This window comes from Lissotriton helveticus, chromosome 2_1 (genome assembly GCF_964261635.1).
Source record: "Lissotriton helveticus chromosome 2_1, aLisHel1.1, whole genome shotgun sequence".
Classification (NCBI taxonomy): Eukaryota; Metazoa; Chordata; class Amphibia; order Caudata; family Salamandridae; genus Lissotriton; species Lissotriton helveticus.
The window spans coordinates 13,765,912-13,780,322 of NC_136059.1; the positions used below are offsets into that span (position 1 = coordinate 13,765,912).

General features: G+C 49.0%; 1 protein-coding gene across 1 annotated transcript in view; it reads right to left on the reverse strand.

The window, feature by feature from the left end:
- The window catches only part of LOC144817668 (uncharacterized), a 230,244-nt gene that overhangs the window by 43,621 nt on the left and 172,212 nt on the right, over positions 1-14,411 (reverse strand). Inside the window, exon 6 of the mRNA XM_078674398.1 lies at positions 7,746-7,962. Coding sequence (XP_078530524.1) covers positions 7,746-7,962 — 217 coding nt within the window. The remainder of the gene's footprint in view (positions 1-7,745; positions 7,963-14,411) is intronic.

A 14,411-nucleotide genomic window follows, 5' to 3' on the forward strand; every position in this document is an offset into this window, starting at 1 on the left:
CGGGGCCAACAACAGCGGGGGGGCCCACGGAGGTCAGTGGACCCCTTGGAACGTCCTCAGCCTCTGTGTGGGTCGGACCTCGGCCTCAGTGAAAGCAGCACCGCTGAGGTGGAAGACGCGGTCTTCGCAGCGGTACCTCCAAGGATATAGACCGGGGCCTCGAGTTACTGGGAGCAAAGGGACGATCTTGGAGTCTGTGGGGTCTGGCACGGTGAGGGGAGAGGACACTACCGAGACGGCGAAGCCCGAAGCCCAGGGCAAAGACTGGCAGGTCTGAGAAAGACCCCCCGGAGATAGAAGTGTGAGCTCAGGCAACTGACAGTGAAATAGACCCGATGGCGCAGAACGCCGGGGGCGGCAGGACTGTGTTGGCCGTCTTGACTTTTGGCCCTTGGCCTTGCAGTGTGGCTGCACTGCCCCATAGGAGGATAGCAAAAGGTGAGGCAGATCGTGGGGAGGCTGACCCGGGACTGGGGGCAGGTAGAATGCCAGGGCGCTGCAAAGGGGGGAGAGGACGCCTTTGTCCTGCGAGGACTGACCGGGGCTGCACTGGGAGTTGCGAAAGCCTAGAGGAGGTCGGGGGGAGGCCCCAAATGCGGCAGAGACAGCGCATCTACTCCGACACTAGGCACAAGAGGGACAGGGCTGGGACCCACAAGGTATCTCCCTGGGAACCGTAGGGGGGACCGCCCTGGAAGTGAGGTCCACCCGCCCTGCCACATCACAACTGACCCGGAGAGGGCAGAGGCCCACGACGTGACTCTCAGTGCGCACGAGTCACCGTTATGAGGCCTAAAAACAATATGTCCACCCAGACCAACAAGTTGGATAAGTATGCAGTCCCGGTGGGGCAGGCCGGGAATGCATCTGAAGAACCAGCTGGCCCAAAAGAGCCATCTTTGGCCTTCATCATGACAGCAATACAAATGCTGGGCACTAACCTGGAGATGAAAATGGATAACATTTCGATTGGGGTCAACCTTCTCCGAGCGGACCTCGGCAAAACTACTGAAAAGGCCAATGTGAACGAGTCCAATATACAAGAGCTTCAGACCTCCTCGAAGATGCTGGAAAAATGCGTGAACAAACTGGTACACCAGCACAAGCAGATGGCCCTCAAGCTGGAGGACCAGGAAGAGAGAGCCCGCAGAAATAAAATACGTGTGGTGGGCGTGCCTGAAGGAATTGAGGGGCCCAGCATTGAACTTTTTCTGGAGGACCTTATCCTCGCCCACCTCAAGCCTAAGTGCCTGTCTACTATCTTCACAATAGAACGCGCCCACCGTGAGCCGGTCCCGAGACCCAAGCCGGGTGCGCCGCCCAGGACAATCATCACGAAACTCCTGAACTAGAGGTATAGGGACGCTATCCTCCAGGCGGCTAGGCAGACGGGGGACTTGCTACATGAGAACGAAACGATCCGCTTCTTCGCGGATTTCACTTTTCAGGTCCAACGAGAAAGGCTTTCCTTTGCGGGCGTGAAGGCAGCACTCTGAGACAGGGGACTCAAATACATGATGTTCTTTCCTGCAAAACTGAAGGTCATCAGAGGGGGTAAGTCCCTGTTCTTCACTGCGCCACTGCAAGTGCAGGACTGGCTTGAGAGGGAGTCGTCACGGCTGCGAGACCGGGCAGAGGTTGGAGGTTGGAGAGATAATCAGGTAGCCTCGCTGGGATTTACAGCAGGGAGATCAGAGGCGGACGCCCAGAGTCAGCGCTCCTGGCGTTCAAGGTCGGCCAGCCCCAAGTGGGGATCTCTCCGGGACACGGATGGAAGCTAATGGATGCAGGCACACGATATGGAACCCGACGAACAGTAATGTATAAAGTTGTGAGATGTTAGACCTATGGGCCTGTCTCAACTGGGCTGGTACGGAACTCTGGGGGGGTTGATACACTGAAATGCTGGTGGCAGGACACAAACTGATGTGATTGCGATCAAACTCTTTAGGAGTGTGTACTTGGGTGGAGGAAGCTCATGCACTGGGGGCAGGCGTGGGCGGTGGCTGGAGCTGGGGCCGGTGCACTCTTTCCCTCTTAAGAAGTTCTTTAGGAGGGGGAGGTCTCCTCACTCCCTGGTTGGGACTAGGCGAAAGGCGCTCTGTTAATTGGGGATGTGGGTGGTTCGAAACCTATGGAGCAGGGAAGCAGGGAGGGGGACATGGGGGGTAAAAACATTTTTGGGGAAGGGGGAGTTGGGGGGACAGCTGTGGGATGGGGGTGGGGGAGGCAGTTTTGTGAGGTCACACCGAGGTATGCTAGCGGGATTGAGACAGGGTTTGGGGATCACAGGGACGGCATGGTGCGCACACATCTAACTGGAGATGACATGGGATAAAAGTTTGAAGCTGGTCAGCTGGAACGTCAACGGGCTGGGGGACAAACTTAAAAGGAGTATAGTGTTACAGTTCATAAAGCGGCACCTCCCTGATGTCGTTCTCCTGCAGGAGACCCACCTGATGGGTAACACATGTTATGCTCTCAATAGATGGGGATATACTTTGACGGCACATGCGGGATTTACATCTGGGTCCAGAGGGGTGGGTGTCCTACTAAGATGCAATTTTCCATTTACAATAGAACACACGGAGGTGGATCCCATGGGGGGCTTTGTGGCTATCTCAGGGAAATGGGAGGGTCGCAGGCTTAACCTGGTGATGGTCTACATTCCGTCAGGCCTCCAGACACAGTCCTACCTCGACCTGGGGAGATTGCTGCTTTCCTTTCCGGAGGGGCAACTCCTTGTAGCGGGCGACTTTAACGCTGTGGTGTATGGGGAAATGGACAGGCGCCCGGCTAGAGCTATTGGTACAGGGCAGCGATGGCTCCCCAATCTCATGGAACGTTTGGTCTGGTCGACCTCTGGCGTCTCAAACACCCTACTCAAGAGCAATGCACCTTTTTTTCAGGCTCGTATCACACTTTCTCGCAAATAGATTACTTACTAGCACCAATGTACCAGGATGTCACAAACCGGGAGGTCGCCCATTTGGCACTCGGAATCTCGGATCACTCCCCACTGTGGGCACACATAACTGTAGGTAGCCAAAGGGTGGGGTGTGTGGCACGATTAACGCCTGGTATATCAAGGGCGTAGACACGAAAAAGAAACTGTCACAAGTTATTGATAATTACTTCGGGGAAAACGAGGGCTCAGTCGACTCAGCCTTGGTATTGTGGGAGGCCTTCAAAACGCTGCTGAGGGGTGAGGCCCTTTCGGCTATCGCGGGCAATCATAAGGAATGGGAGGCCCAGATCACAGAAGTAGAAACATATCTGCTGGAGCTTGAACATGCCACGCAGGAGGGTGAGGACCGAGAGGCGATTCACCAACTTCAACTTAAAACGGCGGAGCATAAGGCCCTGGCCACGGAGTCGGCCAAGACACTGGCACGAGACAGGAAGGGCAGGATCTATGATCAAGGGGACAAAGCGGGCAAGCTCATAGCCTGGCTAGACAAGAAGCAGCAAGCACAGAAAGTGGTGGCGGAACTCAAGACAGATTCGGTGACCGTTATTACGGAACCACGCGAGATTGTTAAGGAGTTCGCGGCTCACAATCGCCGGGTCTACAGGAGGAAGTCCGGGCGATCGGAAGAGGAGTCAACGGCTTTCCTGAGCGACATAACACTTCCCGTTTTAACTGCTGAACAGAGGGAGATGCTTGAGGCACCTATCAGGGTGACTGAATTAATTAAGGCCATTCATGATCTCCGTTCTGGGAAAGCCCTCGGACCGAATGGCATACCGGTGGAGCTTTAAAAGCTTAAACCTGACAGTATCAGAGCACCACTCCTCGGATGTTTAAGGAGAGTAAGGAGCAGGGGACACTGCCGAAAGACCAGTGCGTGGCCACGTTTGTTGCTATGCCCAAGGAGGGAAAACCTAAAGAGCTGTGTGTCTCTTATAGGCCGATTTCATTGCTCAATGCAGAGCCGAAAATCCTAGCCAAACTGTTGGCCAACAGGCTTAAACCCGTCCTCCATACACTGGTACACCCCTATCAATCGGGCATCATGCCCCACAGTAATACAGCACTTAACCTGCGCCGGCTTTACGGAGTGTTGGTTAGCTGTCATCGGCTCAATGAAGACGCGGTAGTGGTGTCATTGGCCGCGGCAATGGCGCTCGATACCCTGAAATGGCCATATATGTTGGCTGTCCTGCGGACGCTGGGATTTGGCCTGGAATTTGTGAGCTGGGTGCGTTTTCTATACGCAGAACCGCTAGCGCAGGTGTTAGTACACAATAAGGTTTTGGACGTCTTCGTGCTCGAGAGAGGGACACAACAGTGGTGCCCTCTCTAACCTCTACTTTTCGTTCTCTCCCTGGAACCACTTGCGGCTTGGATTCGGCATGCTGCCTCCTTGACTGTGATACGATGGGCGGAGGGTTGGGAGGATAGGATTTCGCTTTACGCGGACGACATCCTCCTCTACCTCATGAAGCCGGGTGACTCCTTAATGAGGGTGCTGGAAATTTTTACTAAATTTGGCGAATACTCCGGTTACAGTATCAGCTGGGGCAAATCCTTCCTTTACGTTCTACGTGGAGAACCCCTTTGATTCCGAGAGAATGCCCGATCCATATAGTTGCTGAGCGCTTCACATATCTTGGGCTTTTTATCACGAAGGACCGGTAGGTCCGCTATAAGAGGACACTTTTGCCGCCGCTACATCGGCTCCAAAGAGACACGGTCACATGGGATGCGCTGTTTAAAATGATGGCGCTGCCGCGGTTCCTATACGCTCTTCAGAACTACCCAAGCCTTGTGCCTCAGAAATACTTCACCACAATCGAGGCCACCCAGAGGGACCTGCTGTGGTCTGGCCTGCCCCGCATCTCCCTCCAAAAACTGACGTTGGGTTAGTATGATGGGGGAATAGCGCTCCCTGACATCCGGAAGTATTATTGGGCAGCGCACCTCTCGGCCATAAATCAGGGCACATATTGCATGGGGAACGACCCTGAGTATGAAATGGATAAATGGATAAGTGGCTCCTTCTGGGGGGGAATTATGAGGTGGCCCTTTACTGGCACCCAGGTAGACATCGCCTAATGGGACCTACCAAACATTCAGTCTAGCTGTGGCACATTGTACTGAAGAAACTGGAGTGGGCGTGGAAACTTACTCTAGTGAACTCGCTCTGGCCTTCTGAGCGGCTCGGCTCTCTCAGACGAACTAAAGGGTTTAGGAACTGGGATCTGATCGGGATATCGCAAGTTAAAGACTCATGGGGCCCGACTGGGGTGGTAATATTCGACTCATTGCAACAAACATATGACCTTGCCCAAACGGAACACTTCCGATACATGCAGGTCAGGCATGCACTCCAGACCAACATGTCCCCAGGGACACAACTCCCAGAGTCCTCACCACTGGAGGATAGGCTGTTGGACGGCCACTTCCCAGAGAGGGCAATCTCACTAACATACAAGAAACTCATAAATCATACCCCAGACCTGCTGCCTGCCCTTAGGGGGAAATGGGAAGCAGATGGACTTGAACTCAATGATGAGGAATGGCGAGAGGCGTTAGCATCCCCTAAGGAGGTTGCAATCTCTGCAAAACTGCGCCTTATCCAACTGAAAATCCTGCATCGAGTCTATCTGTCGGGCACTAGGATGGTTCTTATGGGTCGTAGTGAGAATGGCCTCTGCCGTAGGGGTGTGGGGCGGTGAGTACCTTCTTCCACATCTTATGGGAATGTCGAGAGATACAGGCCTACTGGTCCCAGGTGCTACACTGCATGCACGAGGTGTGGGGAGTGGAGTTGAGACTTGAAGCAAAGAGGTGCCTCCTTAATGTGTGGGAGCCCTCTGACCTTTCATCTAGGGGTAAATTGTGGGTCACACTTGGACTAGCGATTGTGAAGAGGAATATAGCGAGACTGTGGGGGGCGGCAGTGCCACCTACTCTTAACTCCTGGAAAAAAAGATATGGACTGGAGCATGGTTCAGGAGAAGACAGTGTATGTAGCTCTGGGATGCCTGCGGAAGTGGGTGGTAATATGGCCTAATTGGAATGAGTATAGGGGAAATATTTGTGAACCTCCATGTACTGCCCGTGACGAAGAGCTGGCCACCATCTGATTAGAGAAATCCAGCACTCATCCTGAATTTGAATATAATTTGGTTGTAGCGTGATCCCTGTGATTCTTGTATGTAATGTTGATAAGCATGTAAACTCGGTAGTGACAACCTAATTTTGAGTTTACTTATGCAAATAAAAAGTTTAAAAAAATAAAATAAACTATGTACAAATAGCTAAAGCTGTGTGTAGCTGAGACCTAGCAACAGCTGATCTCCAGAGCCCATTCTGAGCATCTGAGAGTATTGGAAACATTACATCTATGTACAGACAGCTGAAGCTGACTTAGCCTGGGCTTAAGAAAGGCTTAATCAAAGCCCACTGTAAGCACTTCTTATGTACTGGAAACAGTAGGTCTACCTATTATCCCTAGCAGAGACCTAGAAAGTAGAGTTGCAGTGATTACCCCTTTGGGCCCACTTTGATTCTCATTTAGTTTCGTGCTTTGCGTAGCCACATTTATCACATTCTTTGGATTTTGTCCACACGTTTTGTACGAGGTTGCTGGGAAGCCATAACATCATACTGTTTTCTTTGCATGTTCAGCAACAGTTCTTAATGTTTAACCCCTTCCGTGCGGGGCTGTTTCCCCCGCTGTGCTGGGGGCAGGGTGGCACGTACTGCACCCCGGTGCTCATGACGAGGTCAGCTCGTCATGAGCTATGGCGCTCCGGTGCTCATGACGAGCTGAGCTCGTCATGGCCACACCCGTTCCCATGGAACGTTCAGCACAGCAGGGGAATCAGCCCAGCATGCGAGCGTTCCACGGAACAGGCGCGGTCATGACTAACTCACTCGTCATGAGCACCGGATCTCCGTAGCTCATAACGAGCTGACCATGTCATAAGCACCCAAGGTGTTAAATATAACACAGTTGCAATGCTGCATCTGCAGCACAATAGTGTTGTCATATAAAATATGTCCCGTCCCATCCCAGCATAGGTACCTGTCCTGGAGCAAGCACACCAGAGCCTGACATACAGCCTTAAGAAAGCTGAATTTATACTCATGGTGCCGACCACCTAACTAGGTACACCAGGTATGGGATGGGGTCTGTTGCCAATCCCAGACATCACATATATATTCCTGTGCTCATCCAGTTACGATAGGCACTGACAGATAGATAACTTGCCATGGTGGGGATGTTTATTTTATACAGCTAGATGGTAATGATAATTACTTTGTTTAGTTTCATCTACCTAGTCATCACACCACATTTTCTTCGCAATGGGCTATAATAGTTTCAGAAATTATATTGTAAACATTTTTTGTTTCTTTCTTATGTTTGCTACGAGCATGCATGAGTGAGAGTTCCCATGGAGAGTAGAGGGTCATTTTCTAAATTGCCAAAATCCCCTGTTACTCTGGGACGATTTGGAGTTCAGGTGAGGCACGGGGGATAGCCAGGATTTGCTCAGACAGATACTGATGTTCTAGAGAGACTCAGTCCTTATATTCTGAAGTCCTGTCATCCCAAGGCACAGTTCTTCTTTACAAGTGGAATCCCTGTGACAGAGTCATCCAGTGCAGAAAGTAATCGTTACTTTGCAACAGTCATGTTTTCTAATGCGATCTGATGAGGAGCCCGTCAACATCTCCACCCAGTCTGTGAAGTGTCATCTCACCCATTAAAGGACATTCAATGATACGTTACCTCTTTGTGCACCATCTGTCTGAGATCTGCTGCCTCCTTTGAGATATCCTGGTTCGGCTGGACCCCTTTAGCCATCGCTAGAGCATGGTACAGGGAGTTTTCTTCAGACTTGGTTGGGATCACAGAACCATCAGGTGCTACCAAGTTGAACTGGCCTTTGTATAGACTTTCCTTTCCTTGGACAAGGTTGAGAAATTTGGTAGTGATGTTTGAATCCCTAGAAAAAGCAAATTAATGAGAAAATGTCCACAACAAATGCACCGTGCTTTGAAACAAATGTGTGCTCAGGTTAGACGAACCGACATGAATATACAGGTAAAGTCAGCGAAAGAACTCATGCCCCAGAAACACATTTCCCATGTCTACTTCACGGGCATTATAGAGCCAAAGGTGCAAGAGAATGGAGGGAATCAAACTGGCAGGGGTATATTCATGAGAGGCTTGCATCATGTTTGTACCACGCTAAGTGCACACGCGTGACACACGCCTCGACTCAGATTCATGAACCCCCAAAAAGTCACCTTGAATAGCTTTGAATGGCTTAAAGAATCTGCAGTAAATCGACCCGGCACACAGGGGAGTCGTTCCATGGGCGTTCCAAGGGCGTTCCATGGGCGTTCCATGGGCGTTCCATGGGTGTTGGGGTGGGCGTTCCATGGGCGTTCCATGGGCGTTCCATGGGCGTTCCATGGGTGTTGGAGTGGGCATTCCATGGGCGTTCCATGGGCGTTCCATGGGCCTTCCATGGGCGTTCCATGGGTGTTCCATGGGTGTTGGGGTGGGTGTTCCAATGCGAGTCCCATGGTTTTTGATGCATTCCCAGATGCACAAGGACTTGTAAACTTTGGAATGCTGCAACATATTACATCTCCTGAGGTGAAGCATAACAAGAATTATTTGTATTTCTCCTCTTTATTTTCCTTTTTTTACTTGTGCTGCTGAAGAGGAAAAATCCTAGGATATTTTTCTGTGCAAGAAAGTGCCCCTTGCATCACAAAAACAATCCTGCCTACCACACAGGAATCCTTGCACCACGGTGAAAGGGTGCCTGCAGTGGCACTGGCAGCCAAAATGGTAGTAGCGCAGGGGGAAAGGACAGGCATGCACCAGATAGGACAAATACAGCAAATTCCTGTCCTTTCCATTGTGACGTGGGGCAGAGCAGCACTGTCCTGCAATACAATGTTCATACGCCCTCACCCCATCGCTCCCATCCCCATCTCCCCCCCTCCGTCCCTTTCCCATTCCTTCCCTAACTTTCATAATGTCTCTTCTGAACAGATCAGTAACCTCATCACGTCCACCAGGTCAGGCTCCCCCTTAGACCCCTGCCCACCGTCCATACTCAAACAGATGTCTGAAGTTATTACACCCCCTCTAATGGATATCTTTAACTCCACGTTCCTTACAGGGCTCTACCCCTCCCGGGTGGAAGAAAACGGCAATAAAATCCCTCCTTAAAAAGCCTTCCCTAGACCCCACGGCATCAGTCAACTATAGACCGATAGCCTGTCTCCCGTTCCCATCCAAGATCTTAGAGAGTCTTATGAACAGACAGCTCTCTGACTTTATCAATCAGAACCATCTCCTAGATGACTCCCAATTCGGCTTTCGGCAAGGGCATGGGACTGAGACCCCCTTGATAAAAGCAACGGACGAAATCAGGGCAATTTTGGACCAAGGTGGGATGGCAGTTCTTATACTCTTGGATCTATCTGCCGCCTTTGACACGGTCGATCATTCCATCCTGATCGACCGTGTCACAGCCATAGGGATCAACCATCTGGCCAAGGATCTCCTTGTATCATTTCTCTCCAACCGCACTCAAACTGTAAAACTAGGCACCTTCTACTCCCCACATTTACTCTTCCTTGCCTCAGGAATCCTCGCTAAGCCCTACGCTATTCAATATATATGTCTCGGACTTGGCGAGGATAATTAAATCATACGGCCTGAGGCTAACCACCTACGCTGACGACACCCAACTGGTGCTAGCTGTGCACAGAGATGGGGCAGCTGGCGCGTCCAGATTCCAGGAAGGTATGCTAGCTATAAACTCCTGGATGTCAATGAACTGTTTAAAACTAAACTCGGAGAAGACCGGGGTCATGACCTTCGGCACTTTACTCCCCGCCTGGTCATCCACCTGGTGGTGGAGTGAGCTAAAGAATGATGATGGATTAAACCCATATCAGTTGACTGGGGGTGAGTGTTTGATTTGCTCAAACGCTCCGTCCATCATCCCCTTTGGTATCGCTTCATCCACCTGGTGGCCCAATGATATGGGCCCCCCTCCACAACCTATTGCTAAGGTCAGAAATCTCGGGGTAATGTTTGATGACAAACTTACTTTTCATCATCACGTAAACAATATGGTATCTTCCTCCTTTTACAGCCTAAGAAAAATTAAGAAGCTAATGCCATATCTCCCAGCTTCGGCAGGAAAAACCCTTGTCACCACCCTTGTCTTCTCCAAGATTGACTACTGTAATGCCCTTCTCCTCAATGCCCAAGAGAAGGTCCTGAACAAGTTTCAATCCGTTCAGAATGCGTCAGCCAGGGTTCTACTCGGCATCCCCAAAAATAACTCTATTTCTACGGCCATCCGGCAGCTCCACTGGCTACGTGTCAGAAGCCGGATCAAATATAAGGCGCTCTGTATTGCCTATAAGGCCATTCATAATTTATGTCCCCAGTTCCTCAAGAACGCCTTTCGTATTTATGCCCCCATCAGATCCCTTCGCTCTTCCACCGCCTTGCACCTACCAGTCCCACGTACAAGAACGTCTTCCTGGGGAGACAGACGCTTTTTAGTGGCCACCGCCAGACTCTGGAACACCCTTCCCCTTTCCATAAAAACTTCTCCCACCTTCACAACCTTTAGGAAACACCTGAAGACTTGGCTTTTTAATCCATAAGTCCGCTCCGGTGATTCCATGTTCAGATCCATAGTCCTCATGCGCTGAGACACCCTTGGGTATTTGCGCGCAATACAAATCACCTATACATAAACATAAACATAAATGTATGACCTGTAAGTTTTGAAGTACATGGATAGGAAGCAGTTTTACTGTTCCTAATTGAGGTGGGACAGTTATATTTTAAAATTATTAGACCATTGTTGTGGTGGAGAATCGGGCCTTATGGGCCAAGCGGTGCAGGGCACGCCTAATATCTCCGGGTTCACCTGCCTTGTCAGACAGAGACACGAGACACTCTGTTAGGCGTAGAAAATCGGGTTTATTAGCTGCAGCTAAGCACAGTTATCCAAGAAGTACATGGAATGTTCTTAGGAGACTGCCACCTAATTCCGTGGCGCACAATATTTTATAGCACACACATTTACAACGTCTACTCCTAAAACATACAAAACTGACAAATAGGAAAAGTTTGAAAACAAGCTATCAAGTATCTTGAATACGCCCTTCTTTCAGACCCCGTGTTCTCTCCTCCCCTCAAGTTAATCAATGCTAGTGCCTGTAATCCAATTTGCAGGTGGCAGTACGTATCTACGTGCCTCAAAGGATAGTTGTATAATAGGAGAATACAAGGAGAGAATAGCGAAGGCCAGTCAAATAGGATAAAGTAAGGGAAGAATGGTGGGACCCAAACAGCCAACTAAGACAAGGATCAATCAGTCTACACATGGATTAAAAAACTCGGCCAGACCCTAACATCGGTTTCATAAACAAAGACAAAGGGTTACTTTTTAACAGAAGAGACGCATAGCAGCTGGAAAAGCAAAAACACTACGTTCACTGTGCTGCCTGATTGAAGGCAACACAAAATGGCGCCGGACACAAAATGGCGGCTGAATACGAAGCGAAGTCGAAAACCACAGAACCTCAGTGGGGAGGCATGGATTGCATACATCAATCATTGGAAAGCAGACAAGGTCACATCTAAGTATAAATACAAGTTAAGATATCATAGACAAGCACATGGAGGGCATTGCCGTTTTACCATGAGGGCCATATCTCTATCCAGATTTGATATGTGAACAAATGACATTAAAATGTAGAGGATATTGGACTCTTGTACAATCATTCACTCCCAGGCTGATCTAAGTACAGAGATGTTTTTTGGGAGTAATCCTCTTAAGATGTGTCTCTTACTTTGGCACTTCTTTTTGTTTTTGCACCGTTCTCCACAAGGTGTGTGCGGGGTTTGGACTATACTGTTTGCTCCATCTGATCACTCTATGGTCTGCCATGGCATACTCAATTGTTGCGAAGGTAGTCTATACTGCTGCCCCACTTCTTGGTTGACATTATCAACAGCCAATTTGGCCAGGAAGCGGTCTAGGCATTTTCTCCTACTTGGAGATGCCTACCTAAGGCCAAGTACTGCATTGGACACCCCGCTTTTAATGCCATTGTTAGGCACATTTCTGTGTATTTTGGCACTTGTGTTTTTTTTTGCACCATTCTTCACAAGGTGGGGGCTTTCAGACTATACCGTTTGTTCCATCTGATTATTCTCTCGTCTGTCATGGCTACGCTGACTGTTGCAGAGAGAATCTATTCCGCTGCCTTACTTCCTGGTTGACATTATGCATCACCATCTTGGGCAGGCAGCTGTTTAGAAACTTTCACCAAGTTGGAGAAGCCAACTTTTTGCCACTGAGTGACGAGGCAAGAAGCGGAAGCACACAGTAGCATGTTGCTGGCACACTGAAGGTGTACCAAAGGCAAGCCCGTCCGTGCCCATCCATGCCCGGACTGCACCATGCACCAGAACCCCTGGACATTTCACACCTGAAGAGGCCCCACTGTTATATTACTCACAGTTTCAACTCTGGAGTTTAAGAAACTATGGTAAGATATTTAGGGCCCAATTCCGATGTCTTTTGGAAGGCCTCCGAATCGGATTTGGATTTCCCGGATCCGATTCGTAGACCGTCCGAATGCAAAAAGAACAATTGATGTACAGAATGCAGAACAATGTCATACATTCACCCCAGTACAGAGATCTGGGCCTAAATCCATCATTTTTTTGCTCAACATGCCATTCCAGTTTGGACCCAGCCATATGCAAATCAGTCTTGACCCTGCGCCCAATAGGAGCAGTTCAGCCCGAACTGCCAGGCCAGGCCCTCCCTGGACTGGAAACAAACATCCTGGGACCGGTTTCAGGCTTTAAGCCCTCATCAGCCAGGATAGCTTGATTCCAGTGGCGTGGAGAGCACGGGACCCACGTCTGAGCATACCCATCCCGCTCGGGTGACAAATGCAAAAAGAACAACTGATGGACTGAATGCAGATCAATGTCATACATTCTGCTGCAGACCCATTAGTAGCATTTAATTTACAGGCACTGTGTATATGGTATACCACTCCACAAGGAACTTATAAGTGGATGAAATATGCCAATCAAGCCATGATTAGGGGAATGAGCAAGCGCACTCTAGCACTGGTTAACAGTGCTAAGGTCAACAAAAAAGGAACTTTGATGGTACGTAGGAAAAAGACCACCTGTAGAATTACAGGTCTAACATATAATTTTTCCCTTGTTGTTTTTTCATCTTAACAGTGACCCTCTAAAATAGACACCTGTTACCTTTCAAGCATATTATTCTGAGCATATTCCCCAGGCAATCCTAAAGAGTATTCAATAAATCCACATAGCCCCCAGGCCTTATACTGAGTATTCAAATTAAGAGCAAAGGTTTGAGGAATACACCATCAATACCCATGCAAAATCCTCTTGACCTTAGAATGGCACCCTGGAGCAGATGCACCAGTTAAGTTAAGAAGGCGAAGTAAACAAGAAATATCAGAATCAGGACTGCAAAGTGTGTCACTGACTATCTGGAAGCCAATTGAAACTTGTCAAATTATTATGTCAGAGATATGCTGTGTGAGTAGCACTGCACCACAACTTTCAGTCAAATTAGCACAAAGGGGAATATCTAAGACAGGATGGAAGTTCGTGAGATTTCCCAACTCGGCTGATGGATGCTTTAGTAAAGCAATCATATGGCCAAAGTTGAGGCAGTCTGAAACATCACTTGTATAGGAAACTAGTGTGTTAATTTGTTCCAATAAGCTGGAAGCTGATAGTCTGCCCCAATCCCCTCGGAAACATGCCCAGGATCATATTTAGTAATGATGCGTCATGGATTATATTACAATATAATGCCAGAGTTGAGCCAGTTCATCTTGATTTCAATATGAGGCTCAAATTCTTCTCTGAGTCTTAAAGGTGTGGCAATAACGGTTTATTGGAGATGGGGTTCTGATTAAAAACTTACTAACTTCTTTCGAATTAGAAGAAGGATCTCGTACTCTCATGGAAGAGGGAGGATTATTCACAACTCCAATGACATCAAAGACACGTCCTGTTATCTAGCCTGACCGTGAAGGCATGAGGAAGAGAGACGTGTACGCTCTAGAACGAAAGAAATTACAGAATATATCGAAGAGTTGGCATTGGAACCTCCCAGTTTACATACAGGAGTGAGTTGATAAATTTATTTGAAAAATATTTCTGCCTTTGAGGCGTCACATCCACCGGCTGGTGGTTAGTGATATATTATGTGCAACGGGTCCTGAGGATGGTCCTATGGATTGATTAACCAAGGAGGACCGAAACGTCGACGCCTGACGCCGTTCTGCCTTTTCTTTTTCTAATATTATTGATGTTAGATAAAATCATATGACTGGG